The sequence below is a fragment of the Dendronephthya gigantea genome, unplaced genomic scaffold, assembly GCF_004324835.1.
Source record: "Dendronephthya gigantea isolate DGI-Jeju-01 unplaced genomic scaffold, DenGig_1.0 000036F, whole genome shotgun sequence".
NCBI classification, from domain to species: Eukaryota; Metazoa; Cnidaria; class Anthozoa; order Malacalcyonacea; family Nephtheidae; genus Dendronephthya; species Dendronephthya gigantea.
This window is the reverse complement of record NW_021163046.1, coordinates 1128748-1149095: the sequence shown is the minus strand read 5'-3', so window position 1 is coordinate 1149095 and position 20348 is coordinate 1128748. Positions and strand designations below refer to the sequence as shown.

General features: G+C 36.8%; 3 protein-coding genes across 7 annotated transcripts in view; 1 reads left to right on the top strand and 2 right to left on the bottom strand.

Annotated features, from left to right (window-relative positions):
- LOC114525927 (kinesin-like protein KIN-5A) overlaps positions 1–3340 on the bottom strand; it is a 48677-nt gene extending 45337 nt beyond the window's left edge. For 4 of the 5 annotated variants that reach the window (XR_003687279.1, XR_003687277.1, XR_003687280.1 and 1 more), the window contains exons 1-2: positions 3250–3340; positions 1466–1538 (exon numbers count right to left, since the gene is read on the bottom strand). The gene's annotated coding sequence lies outside the window, so the exon portion shown is untranslated. The remainder of the gene's footprint in view (positions 1–1465; positions 1539–3249) is intronic. The other variant, XR_003687278.1, reaches the window with a different exon arrangement.
- Positions 3341–4011: 671 nt separating this feature from the next.
- Positions 4012–11028, bottom strand: LOC114525963. The gene is made up of 3 exons (XM_028547429.1): positions 10432–11028; positions 5867–6110; positions 4012–4860 (listed from the first exon to the last, which is right to left on the bottom strand). The coding sequence occupies exons 1-3, from the start codon at positions 10747–10749 to the stop codon at positions 4637–4639; spliced, it is 786 nt and encodes a 261-aa protein (XP_028403230.1). The 5' UTR covers positions 10750–11028; the 3' UTR covers positions 4012–4636.
- A 1351-nt stretch (positions 11029–12379) lies between these two features.
- Positions 12380–20056, top strand: LOC114525897. Its single transcript, XM_028547358.1, has 19 exons — positions 12380–12499; positions 13873–13964; positions 14074–14148; positions 14508–14556; positions 14895–15080; positions 15516–15571; positions 15714–15797; positions 16055–16111; positions 16184–16372; positions 16734–16953; positions 17087–17177; positions 17324–17465; positions 17843–17947; positions 18161–18251; positions 18369–18444; positions 18567–18659; positions 18744–18846; positions 19229–19290; positions 19646–20056. Exons 1-19 carry the CDS (start codon positions 12451–12453, stop codon positions 19827–19829), a joined length of 2004 nt encoding a protein of 667 aa, XP_028403159.1. The 5' UTR covers positions 12380–12450; the 3' UTR covers positions 19830–20056.
- The last annotated feature ends 292 nt before the right edge of the window (positions 20057–20348 follow it).

Below are 20348 nucleotides of genomic sequence, written 5' to 3'. Positions count from 1 at the left end.
AATGACCCTGATAAGGGTCGTGTAGCGGCATTTAATTGTTTACGCGTTTGTTTTACTGCGGGTTTTAATAGTGTCTCGCATGTTTCACATGAGAAAATCGCAATTGGGAGGGGCCAATTAATAATTGTGTTATATAAACAAGTATTGGTCGTGGCTGAAGAATATTATCGTGCTACGTGAAGAAGTATTGGTTGTGGCCAAAGAATTATCGCACTATGTGAACTAGTGTTGGTTGTGGCCAAAGAATTATTGCACTATGCATGAGCACTAGTATTGGTTGTGGCCAATGAATAATCGCACTATGTGAACCAGCATTGGTTGTGGCCAATGAATAAGCACACTATGTGAACCAGCATTGGTTGTGGCCAATGAATAATCGCACCATGTGAACCAGCATTGGTTGTGGCCAATGAATAATCGCACTATGTGAACTAGTATTGGTTGTGGCCAATGAACAATCGCACTATGTGAACCAGCATTGGTTGTGGCCAATGAATAATCGCACTACGTGAACCAGCATTGGTTGTGGCCAATGAATAATCGCACTATGTGAACCAGCATTGGTTGTGGCCAATGAATAATCGCACTATGTGAACCAGCATTGGTTGTGGCCAATGAATAATCGCACTATGTGAACCAGCATTGGTTGTGGCCAATGAATAATCGCACTATGTGAACTAGTATTGGTTGTGGCCAAAGAATAATCGCACTATGCATAAGCACTAGTATTGGTTCTGGCCAAATAATTATTGCACTATGTAAACTAGTACTGGTTGTGGTTCCGGTTTGGATTATCGCAGAGCCAAAGCCAAGAGCCTTTGTTTTCTCACCAGAAGAATCGCGGGGCGCGGGCTCGGGGAACGAGATTGCTCTAAAATATGATTACGGAAACCAACCACTCGTGCGCAGGGTCTTCTTGTCAAAGACGCTGGGGAGGGGGGTAAAATTTAGTGTTGAATTCAAAATGGCGTCGCTATTGCCAGTGTTGATAGTGTCATTTTTTTGTGTATAAAATTAAAACGATATGCATTTAATTCATAGTCTTAATTTTGTTTTAGGCTTTGTAGTTTATAGTCTTTGTAGCTTCTTAACGGTCAGATTTAAGTTGAAAAAAGGCTGAGTTAATGAGCAACTGCTGGCGAGTTTTATAATGCCTTTTATGTACTCACAACAATATTTTCTCATCCAAACTTCATCTAAGCGTGCACAGACGGCATCCTTAACTATTTTCTCTCAACTATCATCATGCAGTTGTTCTCGGGTTCTGCAAAAATAGCGTAATGCTGGCTAGAAAATTTTCATTTTCCACGATGCATTCCCAAGCAATAGTCAATACATTTACGTACATTAGAGCTTTTAGTATTGTGAACAGGGTTATCGAGAACCCATTGAAAATAAAGACTATTTAAAGTGTGTCATTAATGTAGTCGAAACAAATGTTGAATTTAAGCAAAAAATCACCTACCTCAAAATAATTCACTCCAGGCTTTATAAATCTTTCTCCAGTGTCAATTAAACGGCCTGTCGTCGGAATACTGCTGAAATCGAAGCATAAAACAGCTTAAGACTTGGAACATTACAACTTTTTGCGGTTGTAACTTGTTATGGTTAACTGAAATGGACGCAAATAATTAAGGTGTTCTTTCAACAACAATGATGAGGTTTTAAAATATTTATGATCAATTATTTCCCGTTACGTCCCGAACTGAATACAAGTAAAAACTTTGTGAATGTTTTGACGAAAAAATAAACATTGTCAAGCCGTTTAAATACGTTTTCACAACTGTTGAAGCGTCGATGACGTATTTGCCTTCATACGTTTGGCAGGACCCGGTAGGTGAAGCGGTTTTTCAGTACGATTTTTCAGTAACAATTGGTCATCGGTTTTCAGGGAAGATTCTAGTGATTTCCCGCTCTTCAACTATCGAATGTACTTGCTGGTTTTTGCATTTATACAGTATGGACGCGGTTTTGGGCATGAATCGAAATTTAATGCCAATAATGGGATTTTTTTTCTGCGGTTTCTCCTATATACTAACTGCCGGAGATGATTAAAAAACGAACGATGTTTAAAATATTTATTAAGGAAGTTTATACTTTATAAATAGTTATTAAAATGCGTCCGGCAAATCATTGATGGTCAGTTCTCTGAACTCCAAAAGGATTTTGAAGGTTGCCTGGTGTGTTAATATATCATCATATACGATTAGAATTAACATAGTTCATGTCAAAATCGATATGTCAACATGTATTTTGCAAGTTATGTTATGGACAAAGCAGTACAGCATCGGTTTAATCGATTAGCTTTCTGTATACTTTCCAAGTCAACAGACTATAAAACATCCATCAGAAGTTAATTGTCAATTGTATCTGACAAAATTGGCCCTGTAAACCGCAAACCAATCATGTTATCATACTTTTGGGGGTAAAACTCGCTTTGACGTGGGTACTTTTAACTATAAATCGTAAAAGAATGTTACGATATATCATCGATTACTACACATCGATAGTATTGGTCCTTTTAATAATAACATCATATACCAGGTGTTTCTGATATTAGTATGGTTAGTATCTTTAAAATATCTCTGAACGAATATTCTTTGTGATCCAGTTTGACCAACTTGCAGACATGCAGAGATGGTATATTCTTTGTATATTTTTACTTTCGGTTTGACTTCCAATGCCTTAAAACTTGATCTACCCTGCTAGTTGGATCAGTGCTACTGCCAGTTGCTTTAACTGGGTAATTGTTTCCCCTGGTAATAAATTACGGTATATTCAAAACAAATTATTCTTAGCTCATCGGTGTCAGTTGTCAACTCTCGCCAACTATAATCATATAAGTAACACCGCATGCAAGCGACTGGATTGAAAACAAAACCTACATGATCAAAGAATTTAGAAACAAGACACATACAAATTCGTTTAGGTCTAAACCGCACTGTGCCAATGTCTATAATTATAAGTTATATATCATTGATACTATAAACATTGTAACCAGTCTTGAGAGTTCAATCATTGAGCTATTGATCTATTCAATACAAAATATTGGGACAAGGGTTTCTATATATAACCCACTGTATTCATTTGAAAGATACCTAAATCGTATTATCTAGAAGCATTTCTTAGGATACTAGCTTTAGACAAACGCTAGAACTCGTATAATCGCAGTTTTGTTTACAGGCAACTGATAATATAATGAACTGAAAGAAATTTGCAACACTTGAGTCGATATGAACTATAACTCACCGATAAATGCCCAAAGATTGTTGTATTCCTCCGAACTATTCGCCAAATAGCAACGAGAATTTCCATAGAATCAACTACAAATCTTTCGAAGTATGTATATATGTATGCGATCAAATTCATCGTTTTTTGGCGGTGATTTTTCACCCGAAACCGAGCTTCTCGTTGAGAATGTATATAAAACATAATCACGTCTAACGCTAGATATAATTTAAATGACAAGAAAGACAAATGAACAATTGTGTGTTTGCGGTCTCGGAAGACTGCCTTCGAACGAGTGGTATTTGAATAATGCAAATCAAAGTAAAATGTCGGACGATTATATCTTGCAATCGTAAAAAAGAGCTAATCGTATATAGATCCATGTGAAAAATATAGACGTAGGCGTATGTTTTTTTACTTTAGCGGTCACGACTGTTAGATTTTGGAGAGATTCTAGTAAATTAAAACCGCAAATTTTGAATCAGTCTAGCTGCATAAACTGTGACGTTCTTAAACGGATACCCAATTGTTTAAGTTCAACTGTGTGAAATTAATCCTTCTAGATAGATTTTTGCCGGTTCAAACTTGAATATGAACGGAAAATGTCAGAAATCATCACTGCGCTTGCGCAATGCTATGCTTACACCCGCTAATCTTCCTCCAGACCTCCACATAACCGCCTTAAATAGAAGTAGAAAAGAGCAACTATATATAAATTGTACAGTAATTAGTATGCTGAAGATGAAAATTACCGCGCGATTTTAAACACAATACACCGACTAGATTCAATTACTTGATCAATATATTGGAAGCAGACACATAATATACAATTTTTAAGACCCGGGTACGTCGCGGAAAATACAACGTCGTCCTTAGCGAAGAATAGAACCTTCTCTACCTCTAATACAGTACCCTATCATAAAAGGTAATATCCAGTCGCATTTGCGCAGCGGTTCTGCTCATAACAATGTGGAGCCTGCAAATTTGAAAATTGCCCAAATCTCGCGTGTTTAGGATTTTTCTGGACAATAGCTCGTAAACTATAGCGAGCAAATAATCAATATACAATACAAATAATTTTTACAATAAAACAAACTCAAGTGTACGTGATACAGCTGATATTTTGCGGCAAAACAACCTAAATTAGCCCAAAATTGACTGAATATAAAGTGTTTACGCTCTGGAAGAATTACGTCAGTGATCGCCGCCATCTTGGTTTCGCCCGACCAGTGCATTTTATTGAACTGTTATCGCGTTCCAGAATTCAACGAGTTCATCGGTTAATACCATCAAGGATTCACCGAAATATCGGGACAAAAATATATACACAAGCGACGCGGTTGCTATGCATTGTGCCAGCGGCAATACGCGTTTCAATTCGAATTCGGCAGAATCGGGAGGGTCTCAGTCAAGTTTTCGCCTCAAAATTCCAACCATTCGCCAACGTCTGTATGCGTTCAATCGCGCCTAAGTACTCATTTTTCGTGAAAAATCTCTTAAGAAGTTGATTTCTTTTGGGGGTGTTAGAATCCGCAATGCTCACTAACGTCAGTAGAATTCTCATGTAGCAATCGGGCTGTTTGGATTTCAGAGCGATCGACCGAATTTCTTTCTCCAGCAAAGCATATGGTTCTGAAACAAAAAAACGGATATTTTTACTTACATTTGTTTAGTTGACTTTATAGTCTTTTGCTTGACTGTATCCGCTCAAAAAAAAAATCGGTTCGTACGCTGTTAAAATTCAGCCATACTATTCCGGCCCAAATTACCAGCTTTAATGCATGCACGCTGCCTTTGTAAAGACTAAAGTGCACATGAGATTTACTCAAAAAGGCAATCAAAACAGCTCCTACAGGATCGGCAAAATAGCACAGCATGCAAGCATTAAAATTAGCAATGATAGACCATGCATTTATCGATCACTTTTGGCTTTTTTGACTGTTACTCTGAAAATCACTCCGAACAGATTGGAGAAAACATGATTTATATAATTGAAAAAATTTTAACAAAATAGATCCTAAACACTTGCAAATCTACGTTCAGTATTAAGAAGTTATTCAGAAATTTAATTATCGCCCGCAGGACACTCAAGATGTCTTATTCAATAGTTCTCCTACACACAGCATGAAAAATATAGCTTTGTCTATAAGATTAAGCATGCTGTTGAAGCTGCACTTCCTTGATAAAATATCTCCTCACTGCACAATATAATAGGTAGACATCTATATATTCCAATGAACTTTAAACAGTCTAAAACCCAAATCGTTTTGGAAGAAGATGCATGCTTCATTATGTGAAATATATAGAGGTGTAAATTTTAATCTTTCACGCCTTCACTTCAGTGCCCCCCGTGGAAATTGATGGCGATATATGTCAAATAATCTTACTGCTGTTAGAGCTATACTAGTATATAAGTTCTAAACAGGTCCGCAAAACCTTGCCTTAAGGCGATTTTCCATTACGTTCACGCTCCGCGCACGTGGGTAAACGGCCGCACTTTATTTCTCAGGTTCATCATGGGCAAATTTTCAAGACTCCCAAATGGGAGATTTCCAAAAGATATATATCCCACTCCCGTTAAATCTATTACTATATAAGTTTCAGAACTGGTCCGCAGAACCTTGCCTTATCTACTTACCTAGATCGACGGTTTTATACAGTCTATTGAATCCCCAACATTCACCGTCCCTCCTCAGTATCTCCAAATCATCCAAACTTTCCAGCGTCAAACTTGCGCAGTTTCTGCGTCTGCAACACCGCCATTTCATGGCCGCAAGCAAGTATTCGTCCAAAGTCATTTCTTGCTCCGTCTTGTCCAATCTTAACATGTGACAGAACACAGTCTGGTCCAGATACGAGTTTGTTATATCGCGATCTAAAATCTGGGAAAATAATATATGGATATACATCAAGTTGTTGCGATCTATACAGTTCGGCTCGACTGATCGATTTTCCGACAATGTTAAGCTTCGTTTACACGATGCAATTTTATCGGATCAAATTCACTTCCGTGAAGTTTTATGTAAAATGCAGTACTTGTACTTCTTAAAGCAATCTTTTCGAATTTCATCACCGTTCAGAACAGTTGCATAGCCTGCCTGACGATTTTGTCCCAATTTTGTCCTGTTTTGACGAATTTCCAGTCATATAATTTCATGCCTTTAGAAATTTATTGTTTTCACAGTCAATAAACACCAAAATTTAGCATAGCTTGTTGGCTACTTGTTCAAACGTATTGTCTGTCGATTGTCCCGCAAATCATACTTCGTGTACTAGAATAATTTAAAACATATAACTAAAGCGCATAATATATTATTTTGGTCAATAAATTCAGTAAAATTCAATAAATGGACAATACATTTTCGGCAGACCATATATATAGCCTTTTGTGGCAAACGTAACTTATACTAAAAAATTAAAAAATGGAAAATTTCATTGGATATAGAATAACATATATCGGGTATAAATATATTGCATTCTCTATTATTTCACGTCTTGGTCTCATATAACTTTATATGTGGCGAGATTAAAAAACAATTTTACAAATATTAATCGAAAGTAAAATAAGGCCGTTCAGAACGCCCACATGCACTTTAAGTACAAAAATAGTGCGAGTCAAAACGCCCACTCTATACTTTAGTCTCTAGCTATAATATAATCCCCGGTTTTCACAAATTTATTTAGATCTGGAGACGAAAACATCTGTTAAATAACAACAAATAATAATATGAATTTTGCCTTCGACCTCGTTATCATTGTGATGCTAATTGAAGCAAATAGTTCGTGATTGTTAGCATAAAATATTAAAATATTGGTTTACATCCATGGGCTTCGAAATTAAAAGCTTTCTGCTGTAGTCTAAATGTAAACGAAGCGTTATACATTGATTTATCGTTTCAAGTCATTTGAAAACTACAATATCAGATTGTCTGAGCCTAATTTTGTTAATAAATTATTTTATGATGTAGGCATATGATATAGATATGTTTGATATATAATGCACCTTTATATGTTGACCGTCTCTTGCGGTTCTCGGCCGCGGTTCAAGAGCTGCTTAAAAGAAGAAAGCTTATCAGAAATGGCGTTCTCAAAGCCTCGTTTGTTTCCCATGAAAAAAAACAGTGTCTTTGTTTCAAACTATATCGAGCACTATATAGCCGTCATTGTCTATAATAGACATGATAAGCTTTTTGAAAATTAGAAAGAAACTTCTGAAAGAAACTTAGAAACAAATATCAGTCGTATCACATTTAAATATACTTGGAACTAATTTGCTATACATCGATTCCTTCTCACAGCTATTTCAACAGAATTTTAGTCGTTCATTTTAGTATTCCGTTATATGTTTTGACTATTTCGAGATTATTCAAATAAGTTCGGCCGGTCGCGTTTCTAAGTAACGATGTATAAAAAACCCTTAAAACCCTTGGGAAAGCGCACGTAATACGCAATAAACAAAACGATTTTAAAGCACTTTAGCTTAGAGAATCTATAATCTCATGCTTACAAGAACACGTATAAAACACTTGAACGTGACTCCTGTAGCAATGATCAAAAGACGTGACTATACACACTTGTATATATCTATATCAGTATAATGTAATGCTTCATACAAGTGTTCAGTTTGGCTTTTGAATTATTATGTCATGAAAGAGGGAAACTAAGGGGATCACAATATATATGCATGTCTACAGGTGTTTTATGTATATCATGACTGATGCGGATATGGAAAAGCTAGCTATTCCACACTTTGGGTCTTATAGGATATGTATTAGGCTAAGGTTACTGGGGTTTGTTGAAATCTACGAAGAATCATTTTGTGTGCTTTGTTTTTCTGCCAATTGTTTCTGCCGTCGGCTGAATTAAAAACTCCCAAGTCCCACCTACTCTCGGGGCTAAATTTGATTTTTTTTTATTTGATTTTTTTTTGTTAGCAAAGACCCCCAGAGCTTAAAGTGATGTCGATATGTCCCTCACGCTGTTTGTAAAGTGGTCTTAGCATCAAGCTATTACGTTCTAGAGTAACAGTCATTTTTCCGACGAAGTCCAATAATTTCGCATTGTGGAGATAACCTTTGTAATCCATAAGCCAAAGACGTGGAATACAGTTGTATATATGAATTTCAACTGAAACTGCATTTATTCTCTCGGTTCTCTTTTGACGCAAAACGCCTGATTTCGCTTGGGGAAATGCTGCATCATTAAAACATATATGCATTTTCAGCCATGCAATAACATATACCTGCGCAAAATAATATCATGCGTTCAATATATATACATATATAGCTCAGCTGCGTATATACCGCCTGCGACAATTATACCTGTTATATACTTATATGCGTTCAATAAAAATGCATGGAAAATAAACCAGCCCCACAAATGACCCATTGACTGAACCAAATCGAATTGCTTTTACATCGCCATGAAATGTAGTTGCGTTGTTTGTAAAGGAGAAATGCATGGAAAGAAAAGATTATATGAAGGCTAGAGTAAAACGCGTCCCATATATCGCTTGTATATCCGACCACTATATATGAATATTCTATATTCACACTTTTTCATTGCTAAATTTAAGACCGCCAAGTTAACACTGTCCGAAGTTCGTCTGTTAACGATTGAAAATTTGCATTGGTATAAATGGAAGTCTTAAATGTTTTGCAACGAGTATCACGACGAATTAATTCAGTATTCACCACTGTTTTTGATTCTTGGAAATTTCCATGAGATACTTTGGAACTAAGAATTCGTCGTTTGAAAATTCTAAATTCCTAGTCATCATATATTACAATATACCTAGTCCAGACCAGACGTGTAATATCCAATATTATCCTGTCAAAATGCATGGATAATACACCTTCATATAGTTCTATATATAATCTAAACACCTGAACATTTGTCCTAAGAGCAAATCAATTTCCGTTTTTATAGAATTGAGTAAATTATGGCATTGTTGAAACTGTTTTTGTTTAAACATCGGGGTAAAGAAAATTGCGCTACCTTATTATGCATTGATCGCTTGTTCATGTTTTTATTTCATCAAATTTATTTATAATTTAAAACCAATCGTTAAGAAACATTTTGTACATCCAACATGATTGACTTCTCCGCGATAAACTGTTTACGATTCTTAGAGCGCCTTTCTTTATAAGGTAAAAACTGTTGTATTTCAGCTGCTGAGAAAGATTTAATCATGATATTTTATAGTGCTTCAAGAACTTTGCATTCAAGCTTATCGTTATATTTATATCTGCCTAACACGAGGAAATGAAGTTTGTCCGCTTTATTTTTAGCGAAATACTCAATTTCATTTCAAAATATGACCGACTGACCATCTTGCCCGCTTTTAAAGAAAAGCCCCCTTGCGTTCTTAAGAGTGTCAAGTACTCACGCAAATCAGTCGGTTGTAATATTGGAAAGCATTTCCAGAAATCTGGCCTCTTAGTGATTTGCTTGGACATATGTATACTGATGCGAAGAACAAATGGATCTTCCATCTCCAAATACAATCGACCAGTTATATATGCTTGAAACGCCCAATTGCATGCATGTATACACATAGTCAGACGATGATTGACAATATATATGCATTGCAAATTACTACAATTCGAAGTACAGACAACACAAAAATTACAAAAACCCGTATCTGAAAAGGAAGTTCATAATATATAGCCTTGCTGGTTGAAAACCAAACTTTTAAACAGTACGTTTATACTCGTGACAAAAATTCCCAATTTAAAATCCCTGTAATATCGAAGCGATAATATTCACTGCCGTTATCTGACGGATTTTTGGATACCAAATTAAGCATTATACTCAGTGACGAGTATTAAAAACACTTCTATTGTATAAACTAACATGATAAAGGCGTTATCGATATAGCTCATAAAAATACTCGTATAGCTATAGTTTTAGCTTAATTTGTCGAGTCAAGCATTCGCAAATGAAGGTCACAAGCGCTTTCAAGCTTTTCTGTGTAATAATTCATGTTTAAAGTACTCGAAAAAGCCATAGCCGTAACGGCGTGCTGTGGCGTGAATCTGGTCTGGGATATAGGTTGTATAGATAACGTAGCCTACTGCGGCTGGAATGCTTTTAAAAACCTTTATTATTTTGGCAAGTTTTGTGCAGAATTTGGCCTGCTCTTTAGTGTTATAGACGTTAATTAAATGTTAGCACGAAAAATCATGCAGACATCAAGTTTACCTTAACTTTAATCGCTGTTTTTCCGCATACATCGTGACGTTTACACGAGATTTTGCCGAGCGCTATCAGCTCTAGGAAGATACAGGCGTACGCCGCTGCTAAACGCGAGGAATTCGTCCAAAGGCCGTCGACATCTCCCGTGAACCAATCTCTCCAAAGTAGCACACAAGCTTGCGAAAGATTCACCCTGTGTTTACTGACAGTCAATTCCTCGACGTGGAAATGTTGTGAGCGAATAATCTCGACGATTTTAGACGAGAACTCGCTCGCTATCTGCCGTCTTTTACCGCGGTGCGTGAACCGTTTCAAGTTAAACATTTTGAAGTGCGGTCGGTGGCTACTCAGTCCACAATCAAACGATCGTAAAAATCGACATGTATTCCTAACCACATCTTGTTGGAAACCCAGCTTGATAACTCCAAGTCATATTTTGTACACAATATGGCCAAAGTGAACATCACATGGCGATTGGCTGAGGAGCGTTTAATAATTTAGTAGTTACGTTTCCATCACGGGCCATCTGCCAGGGTTGGCTCTATCCAAGTTCAAAGACGGTGTGTCGAAAGCAGCCGTCTTTACTTAGAAAACAATAGCCATTAAGGGCTTCTGATTGCAACATTCTCGACGTTGATCTGTATTTAATATACGGTGCCCACGAAGGAGAATTTGCATATTCCTTTGATCAAGAGTAAACAATTTTTTTGTCGTGTTTTGTGACCTTTTAATTTGAAGAAATATAAGCACGCGTACATATACAAAGGGACTATTTTGCTCCGGTTGAATTTTATAAATTACCACCGTATCGCAGGAATTGAGTTTCAATTTGAATCCAGCGACTATTTTAAAAGCAACAAGCACGTCGTTTCAATTATATTATTAATACAGCCCGCGAAAAAAACCCGTAAAACTATTTAAATTTCAAAATAAAACCGCCAAATTAAAACGCAAAAAAGTTGAATGTTTTATATCGATCGGACGTTCTGGAGTATCCTGAGTCGATGTATTAACATAGTAGTATACTGTATGATTTTAGGTGAAAAGCGTTTGAAGACATCCGCATGAAATTTTCACAAACTCATCGCAGACCCAGTTGGACTTTTATAAGAGATCCCTGTCTGAGTTGTAAAAATCCAAGCCTTTAAAGAATATCATTTATTTATATATGTATATATATTTTTCCCAGCATAAAAATAGGGCAATCCCACTTTAGCGTTCAGGACTCTCTTTGAAAATTAGCCATGTCATGCTGACGTGTGCGGGCATGTGTATTTTCAATAAACACAGCGTAACGAGTATTTAAATAAGACAGTGTTACTTTTGCATGCGTAAATCGGTCGTGTGGGTTTTATTTTCTAGGATGTTCAGAGTGCACTTCACTAATTTAACCAGGGCGCTTATATAGTACTATATGAGCGCCCTGCTTTACCAAAGGCAAAAGCGCGCGTTAGCTTTTTGTCCGTGTAAAAACCTATACTACTTTTTATATTAATTTCATTTCAAATATGAAATGAAACAAACTATATCCTAGCTTGCTCGTGTCCAGTAGAATTTTCTGAGAGTGAAAAATGTTTCTGAAAATGTTTCAGTAGTTCCAGGAATTCTTTTAACTGGCTAATCAAATCACGAAAATGCCAACATATCAGAATAGACATTATAGCAGAAGCTCACTCTTAGACTTTGTATTTTGCTAAAGCTTTTGTATCTTTGTGTGCGAATTTTTTCAGAAGCGCACACGTCATTCTTCGTCATCATGCCGTGATCCTGTGTGTCCTGATTGTAACCCATCAAAAGTTCCTGCACACACCAGGATGGCGTGAACAAGATACAAAGAGTGAGACTTCTGCTATAATGTCTATTGACTCTATTCTGCGGTTCTCGCTCCTGATTTCGTATTGAGCTCTCCGCACACGTCCCCAGTCCCTCGTGATTTCGCACGTTTCTGGTTTCGCGCGATGTTCCAACATGGCGGGTTAAAAATATTGTTTACACTGAAGAAAAGGAAAACAATTCAGCGCAAACATGGTTATGACCAAGTCAGAAGCGCTGCAAGTCCTTGAACTGGACCAAGGTACGAATATAGACGTTCCTGCGTGAGCTACACCGCTTCTCCCTTTCATTTCGCTGCGATCTCGGCAAAATATTTTCACTTTTAATGCCTATAGATAGATACACGCAGGCCCGATATCGCTACATGCGGCAAATTTGGGGAAATATTATTTTCCCTTCGCGATCGCCTCTGATATTTTGCCACATTGTTTTGTGAAGAAATAACTCAAGGATGTTGTCTGCGGAAATGTTTTGATTACTTACAAGAAAAGTTTTGGAATCGTGACAAAACCTTATAAATTAGGTCATACTTTAAGTTGAACAATTTTAGAAATACTTGTACTAAGTCATGCGATTAAATTGTGTCATTCATTAAGATGTATTAATATGGATTACTTGGTTTTTGATACACCAGTTAATGCCCCCATACGCTTAAAAACAGTCTTACGTTGGTTGGTATCAGTTTATAATCGTAATTCTATAATTTATTTATTTATTGGTTCCATAGTTTTACGATAATCTGTCTAATGGCATTAATCTTTAGTATTTTACTCTGTCTAATGCCAGATGATTTTACTCATCAATGAAATGGTCTGTTTAGATACTGGGGTTTAGATAAAAATATTTAAAATTTCATTCAGAAATGATATTGTTTGAGGAAAAAGGTGATAGTGATACTTTTGAAACTTTGTGTGGTCATTTTAGGAATTTTAGAGATGTAATTTTGAAGTTTTGAGGATTTTCTGGAATGATTTCAGGGAGTTTAGCACTAAGCTAACCTCAGTTTAGATTCCTGGCAAGTTTCCAAACCTTAGAATGGATTCATCCACTTTTCCTATTAGAATTACAGAAAATTTGATAATAAAACAAGCCAGCTTGTTGATTTGAAGCTGAGAACTCACTTGGTTAATTGAACTGACTTTTTTTTCAGTAACAACTTGCTATACAGGGTGTCTCAAAAAAAACGCAACCACTTAAATATGCAAGAATATTAATATTGTTCGGGTTTGCACCATAGTTAGCTAAAATGACTTTTAGCATTGTAAATGAAGGATTAAGAGCCATTTTCAATTCCCAGAGGTGCTTATCTTTTGCGCTTTAAAGCTGTATTAATGTTCTGCATATTTAAGTGGTTGCGTTTTTTTGAGACACCCTGTATGTCGTAAAAACCTGCTTGAGTTCAAAAGAAAAATACAAATTAGCAACAAACTCTCCATTGCTAAGATTTATCGCTTGATGTAATTCAATATAGAACAATTCTTGAACAACAAAACACAACTTGCAGTGTATTATCCTACAGTTAATATGTTTAGTTGTATGTTTCAACCCTCGAAAAAGGGTGGTTTGTTAAATTTCCTGTATTTTATGTGATGGCAACATTCATGTTCCTCCTAGGTTGCACTGCAGAGAATGTCAGATCGAGTTACAAAAGGCTTGCTTTGAAATGGCATCCTGATAAACACAATAACAGCGCAGAATCAACCAAGGTTTGCAATATTTTATTCCTTCAAATATGGGGCAATTTTCATTTGTAATTAATCCTGTTTGTTACGATACAGTGCATAATGCAGTAATGATTATGATGGTTATTATTAGAAATTTCAAGAAATCTCAGAAGCTTACAAAAGACTGACAAGCAAAGAGGATGATGATGACATCAGAATCTCAATGGTATGGATTGTAAATTTGGTCTCTGATATTGTGATTATTGAGGTCCATCTTGATTCACTATATGCTTGGTTTTATCTTGCCCAAACCCTGCTAAGTTCTCTTCTGGTCCTTTTCCTCTTTCACTGACCTTGAATTAATACACTGGATATGGCAACCGTACAGGTCTATGTGAAAATGAATCCAGAATTGCTGAAATTAAATGAATGTCTGTTCTGAGTCTCTGGACATTTGTTAAACATGACTTTGTTTTTGATACTCGAGTATATGAAAAAAGTTGCTATATCCAGTGTGTGCTATGAGATCAGTGACCTGTTTCCTATTTTTTTTTCTTAAAATATTTTTGTTTATCTAAATTTTAGGCTGATATGTTTGACTTGTTTGCCCATATTTTCTTCAGCAACAGTGGCTGTGAGTAATGTATATCTACAATGAAGATTTCATAACAATGAAAACATTTACACATGACACTGGATTTTTAAAAACATTAAAAAGTTTTAAAAATACAAATAAACAAACAGCCATTTGGCAAAGTAAAACGCAAATTGCAGGCTGTTTTTATTCAGCTTTACCCTCATTTAATCCCTCTAAATTTATATACAGAACAACGTTTATTGTTAAGCAATTCTTAGATATTCAAAAAGCCTCTGCACTGGCTTCAAATCTGTCTGAAACTAGTTGTTTTGCTAAGAATGGCGTCCATCTTTGAATGGAAAGATGTATCATTTATCAGATATTTTTCGTTGAAGATTTCGTCAATGATCATCTATTCTATTCCGATGATGACGACGATGATGATGACGATGATGATGATTATATGATGAGTGATACCGATTCTTCCGATGAAGATGTCCCTGTGTACAGAACACGTCAACACCACGGAAAATACTCAGATTTAATGGCGAGCAGAGTTAGTCGGGCCGCTGCAACCGCCTGTAAGTTTTGGCCGGTATAAAACTAACTCGTTTGAGCGATTTATTGCTTTTTCCAGTCCTGTTAAATGTTTTCTAGTATATTTACCGCATTAATGGCGGGAAAAGTGGGATTTTGATGTGAGGGAAAATGGACCAATCAGATACTAAAAGTCCGTCAGATTAACCAATCACGAGCGCGATAGCACTTTCCCGCTCTTTGTAGCGAGATTGAAATCTGAAACCTTGCTTATCTTTTGAGATATGTCTTCTCAAAGTTCTTCGTGATTGTAGATGGTAGTTTAGGAAAATAAACGTGCATTTGCATAATTTTTATCTTCCATCTGCTTTTGATCGAGATGAGTGTAAAATTCAGGATTAAAAAGTGTTTTTAATGGTAGTTTTACTCAAAATTTCTAAGAGTCAGCTAAGTGTTGAAAACCAAAATGTGTTTTGCAGATAAAAATGAGATGAAAAAAAAGAAAGCTCAGGTCCGCACCGGAATATCAGAAGCTGTAAGTGCTTGTTCAAATGTTTGATAAGATTTTCAAAACACCACAAGTCCAGTATGATATTTTTAACATATATTACTTTGCCAAACACATGCAACAAAGGTGGGTAACCTGTACAGCCTTGATTTGAGTTCATTGATTTTAGGAAGCGATGAAAAATGCTGAAGAACTAATAAAAGAAGAAGAAAAATTAAAGAAAAAAGCAGAAAAGAAAAAAGCTAGAAAAAGGGTAAGCTATCAGCTATCTTAAACTAGAAGTTCTCAAGCATAACCAGTCATTGGGGTCATTATTTTTATCTATTGACATAGCAAACTTATATAGGTTATTAACATTTTTACATGTACATATTTTTATATATATTTATATTGTAGATAGACGGCAAATGAAATGCCACTATGTGCATATATTGTCTAAATGCATCTCTTAGAACGACCAGGAGCGTGCATTGAACTGTTGGTTTATTGACATGAGTCGTTTTATTTTAGAGAAATCGTGCGAATAGGAAGCAAAGAGAAAAAGAACTGAAGGCTGACAGTCAAGAGGTACAGGAGCTTTTGTTCAGTTAAAAACCCGCCAGCCTGAGTTTTGAAAACTCATCTCCCGATTTTCCCTAGGCTGAAAGCGGCAATGCACCAGAGGAGAACGGAACGGGGAATACGAACAGGGAGACTGGAAACAGTTCGAAAGAAAATAAGTTCGCTACGAAGAATGAACACAGCTCAAATGCGAACAGCAATAAAAATAAAAAATCTACTTTAGAAAAACCGCGGGAAGACGAGGATTCCGACAACGAACGTGCACACGTATGTAGCTAAAATCATTTTCTTATAAACGAAGCTCGATTAAACATGAGTTTTTTTATAATAGTCCGATGTCAAGTAAATCCTAAATACAGGAATTTAATCCTTAAGATTTGCTTAGGTTTAAACCTAATCCTGATCTTAAGCAATCAATTTTTACTTAACACGGAATTATTCCCAGTTTATTCTGTGATGTTAGGTGAGAATTTCGTCTTGGTATATGCAATGAGTTGGTAATACAGGCTCACCTAAAGCTCCCTTACACAGGACCTGTCCCCGGGGGGTGGGCTCCAAGTGGACAAAATTCTCTGTATCAATCACTAGTCCGCGCTGCTGTAAATTGGGCTGTTTTTCTATCGCGCAGGACGAGACGTGGGATACCTCAAGCGCGTTCTTCAACCATGCAGCACGACGTGGTCCTGTAAATACAACCGATCATAATAATGCGAGCAATGAGACAACAACTTCAGACACATCTGTAAATAGACACGAATACAACAATATCCAGCACACTCGGGAAGAACGGCAACGACAAGAACAGTCTGAGAAAGATAGCCTCGTGGAACAGAGTCGACACTTAGCTGGTATATGTTTGTTATGTATGATCTTGGAAAATTATCCTAAGACCAAAACATATACAAAATTTCGTTTCTAAGAGTTATTCGCAGTCATTTAATATTTTCATTTTACGTCATGGCACCCTTTGCTTCTTCATAGCTATCGGAAATAACGAGGCGAACGCGGGAAATTACGTCGAAGCAATCGAATATTTTACGAGAGCAATTTCAATACATAATCGGGATTTCAGGTCAGTTGTGAACTGGAACGTTTTTGAGAATGTCGTTCCCCCTTGTGTGTGTTATTTTCCTTGCTTTGCAATGTAATGTTTTTGTCAATTTTGTGTTAATTGAATGTGCTCTGACATGTTGCCTGAGGAAAGTTTATTGTGTTAAGATTTTTCGGGAATCGTTCATATTGCTACGATCGTTTGGGAGACTATTCTAAAGCACTTCAGGATGCCGAAGTTACGATTTTGCTGGTACCTCACTGGGCTAAAGGTTATTTCAGAAAAGGTCGTGCCTTAGCCGGACTCAAGGTACAAATTTTTCATATGTTTTACAAATTTTTAAAGCTTAATTTCACCCCTGGAGACTAGGTACTAGAAACTTTAGGAGGAACCAAAGCCGTTTGTAGGCTGTAATAAAACTAGCTCGGTATGGCTGAAGGCGGCTTACAAGGGCCTTTAAAGTCGTATGCCATGTTCCGGTATATTCCACCATGGTCGAGTATACCATATTCCGTTATTTTCGACCATATTCCGGTATGTAGTTGTATGAAGTATGGTTCAAAACATCGCATCAGTCAGCCAAAATGCTGGATCCGCCCCTTTTCCTAAATCGACTCTCTGTTTATAAATCAATCCAAAGTGTTGTCTACCAGAGCTTAACAACTGATCGCCATTTTTCTTCATAGCAACACGCGGATGCTGAGAAAGCGTTTCTACAAGTACTGAAACTTGACAAACATTGCGAAGATGCGAAATTCGAGTTAACTAGAGTACGTGTGCAGCAACTAAAAGTGAGTGAAAACCTTTAATCTAAATACACTGGTTATATAGATTTTTGTTGTTATAATTATGTTTGAGGCACCACCACCAACTTTCCGGAACAATTTAAAAAGCAATGTACTAATCGTTCTGCTCAATGAATCCAATTTATGCTACAAAAACAAGGATCCCTTATATGATAAATTTTGTTTGAAATGCATTCTGAAATCACGTCATCTTTTCAGGATATGGGTTTTGGGCATGCTCAGAGTGAACGCGCTGTACGGCTTTATGGGACGGTCCACGCTGCTCTAGACGCTCTTTTGTCTGGCAAAGGTAATTTCATGTTTTATTAAGTCTGTCCTGTAAACTCATTAAGGCCTGCCCAATCGGCCAATCGACCTTTCTTGTCTTTCCTAAATGGTTTTGAAACCCGTTTCTCTTCATTCCTAGTAAAAAATCTATCCGCAAACGAAGATGAAGTCTACGTATCTGATGGTGAAGTCGAAGATCAAGAAAATGATTCAAGGTTCCTGGTTTTTCAGCTGCTTAATGTTCACGTAACCAGCGAGAATGCCACGACAAACCACTTCTTGGCCGTTAAGAAGCGAGGATTCAGTGGAAATGAATGATAATTATGATTTTTTTTAGGCAAAGATTCTCTGAGCCAATGGCTTCACTTTGGGTCGGAAATATTGATGCAAAACAAGTGACGGAACGACAGCTCACTCAACTATTTTCAAAGTAAGGAGTTAGCGTTCCAGTCTTATTAGAGTTCAGTGTACGAGACTATAGAAGTCCTATAGTATTTCCGGTCATGTTTTTTAGATTCGGTTCAATAACTCTAATACGGATTTTACCGCAAAGTTTTTGCGCTTTTGTAAATTACGAGAATAAAGACAGTGCTACGAGGGCTATGCAGTCGCTTCAGGTGGGTCTTGGTATTTATCTAATTCTTACCTATATCAGAGTTGCAAAAAAGCTGCGAGTACCACCCGGAGGAAGGTTTGCTTTTAATAGGGTTTGTGAGGAAGGTTCAAAGTTGAACACTCTAATTGATCACATGCATGTACCAAAAAACCAAATATATCTTTATGCTGGTTGCCACCTAGCTCAGTGACGTAACATCATTTTGAGGAAGGTTTTCAAAACTTTGAAATCCTACCCGAGAAAGGTTGAACTCTTTTTGCAACTCTGACCTATATCTAATTCTCGGGACTCTGTATCCCATAGAGTCCACGCGTGATCATGCTCTAACCCTTACTAAGCCGGTCTAATATTAACCAACTCGGTCTATATCATTTTCACTTCAGGGTTTTGCGTTAGGTGGGCAAAATATAAGAATACGTTACCAAGGAAACGACAAATCTAAAAAGTAAGTACCCTCTTGAATGGCACGCTTACACTTGATATTTTTCAGCCGCAAAATAGTTGTGAGCGAGTCGATGAGCATTCACACATGTTCACTAAAGGCACTTATATAGATCAGGGCATTCGACTGTTCGCACATTCACGTATTTCAAAAGAAGAAATCGCACCGAAAATTGTGGGAAAATTTTCCTAACGATTCTTTAGGCAGTTTGTGCTAAACTAACCCACAGATTTGTGTTAACAAAAGAACTGTCCCCTAAAACAATCTGATAATGTGATTATTGTGAATCTCGCTTTTAAATACCATCCTTCTGATGAAACTTCAGAATGACCCGGCTTCGCTATATTCATTCATTTAGCGCGGAAAATTTGAGCAAACCAACTGGGCCTGTAAATGGCAACGAATGCTACTTCTGGCGAACAACTGGCTGTGCTTACGGCGACAACTGTCGCTACATACATGTACCTAGCAATAAAGGAATTGACATTGATAAGGTCGAACAAAAATACGGGAAAATAAAGACGACGAAGAAGGGCAGATGACCCGGAAATGTGGTTTTATTTGCCGTGAATTTGAGGAGAAAATATCTGGAAATGCGTCGCGGAAGACTCAAGCACGCTTTGTGTTTCAGTTTATATATAAATGTATATGGTTTATATTATATGACATTAATTTATAAAATGAAATTTTCCCGCCAGGGAAAGACATGGTATTTTGTTTTGTAAAATTCAAAGAAATGTTTACGTTGAGAAGTAATGATATTAAAACAAAGAATGGTTCTATTTTCTATACAACTCTTTGTATTTTCTTGTACTAGGGGCTTGACCAGGGGCAGGGTAGGGGTGAGGAACGGAATACGTCCACCTCCTGGCCGAAATATCATGAAATTTCCTCCATTCATCGTTGAAAACACATCTTTTGATTAATTTATAGCAATTTTTCCCACGCTAAACGTTCGATTCGAAGTTTTCCCACAGAAATGTTCTTTTCCCAACCAAAACGTTCTTTTCTCACGAAAAGGTTCTAATTGATTTTTCCCACGCTTGCTACATTTTGGAACA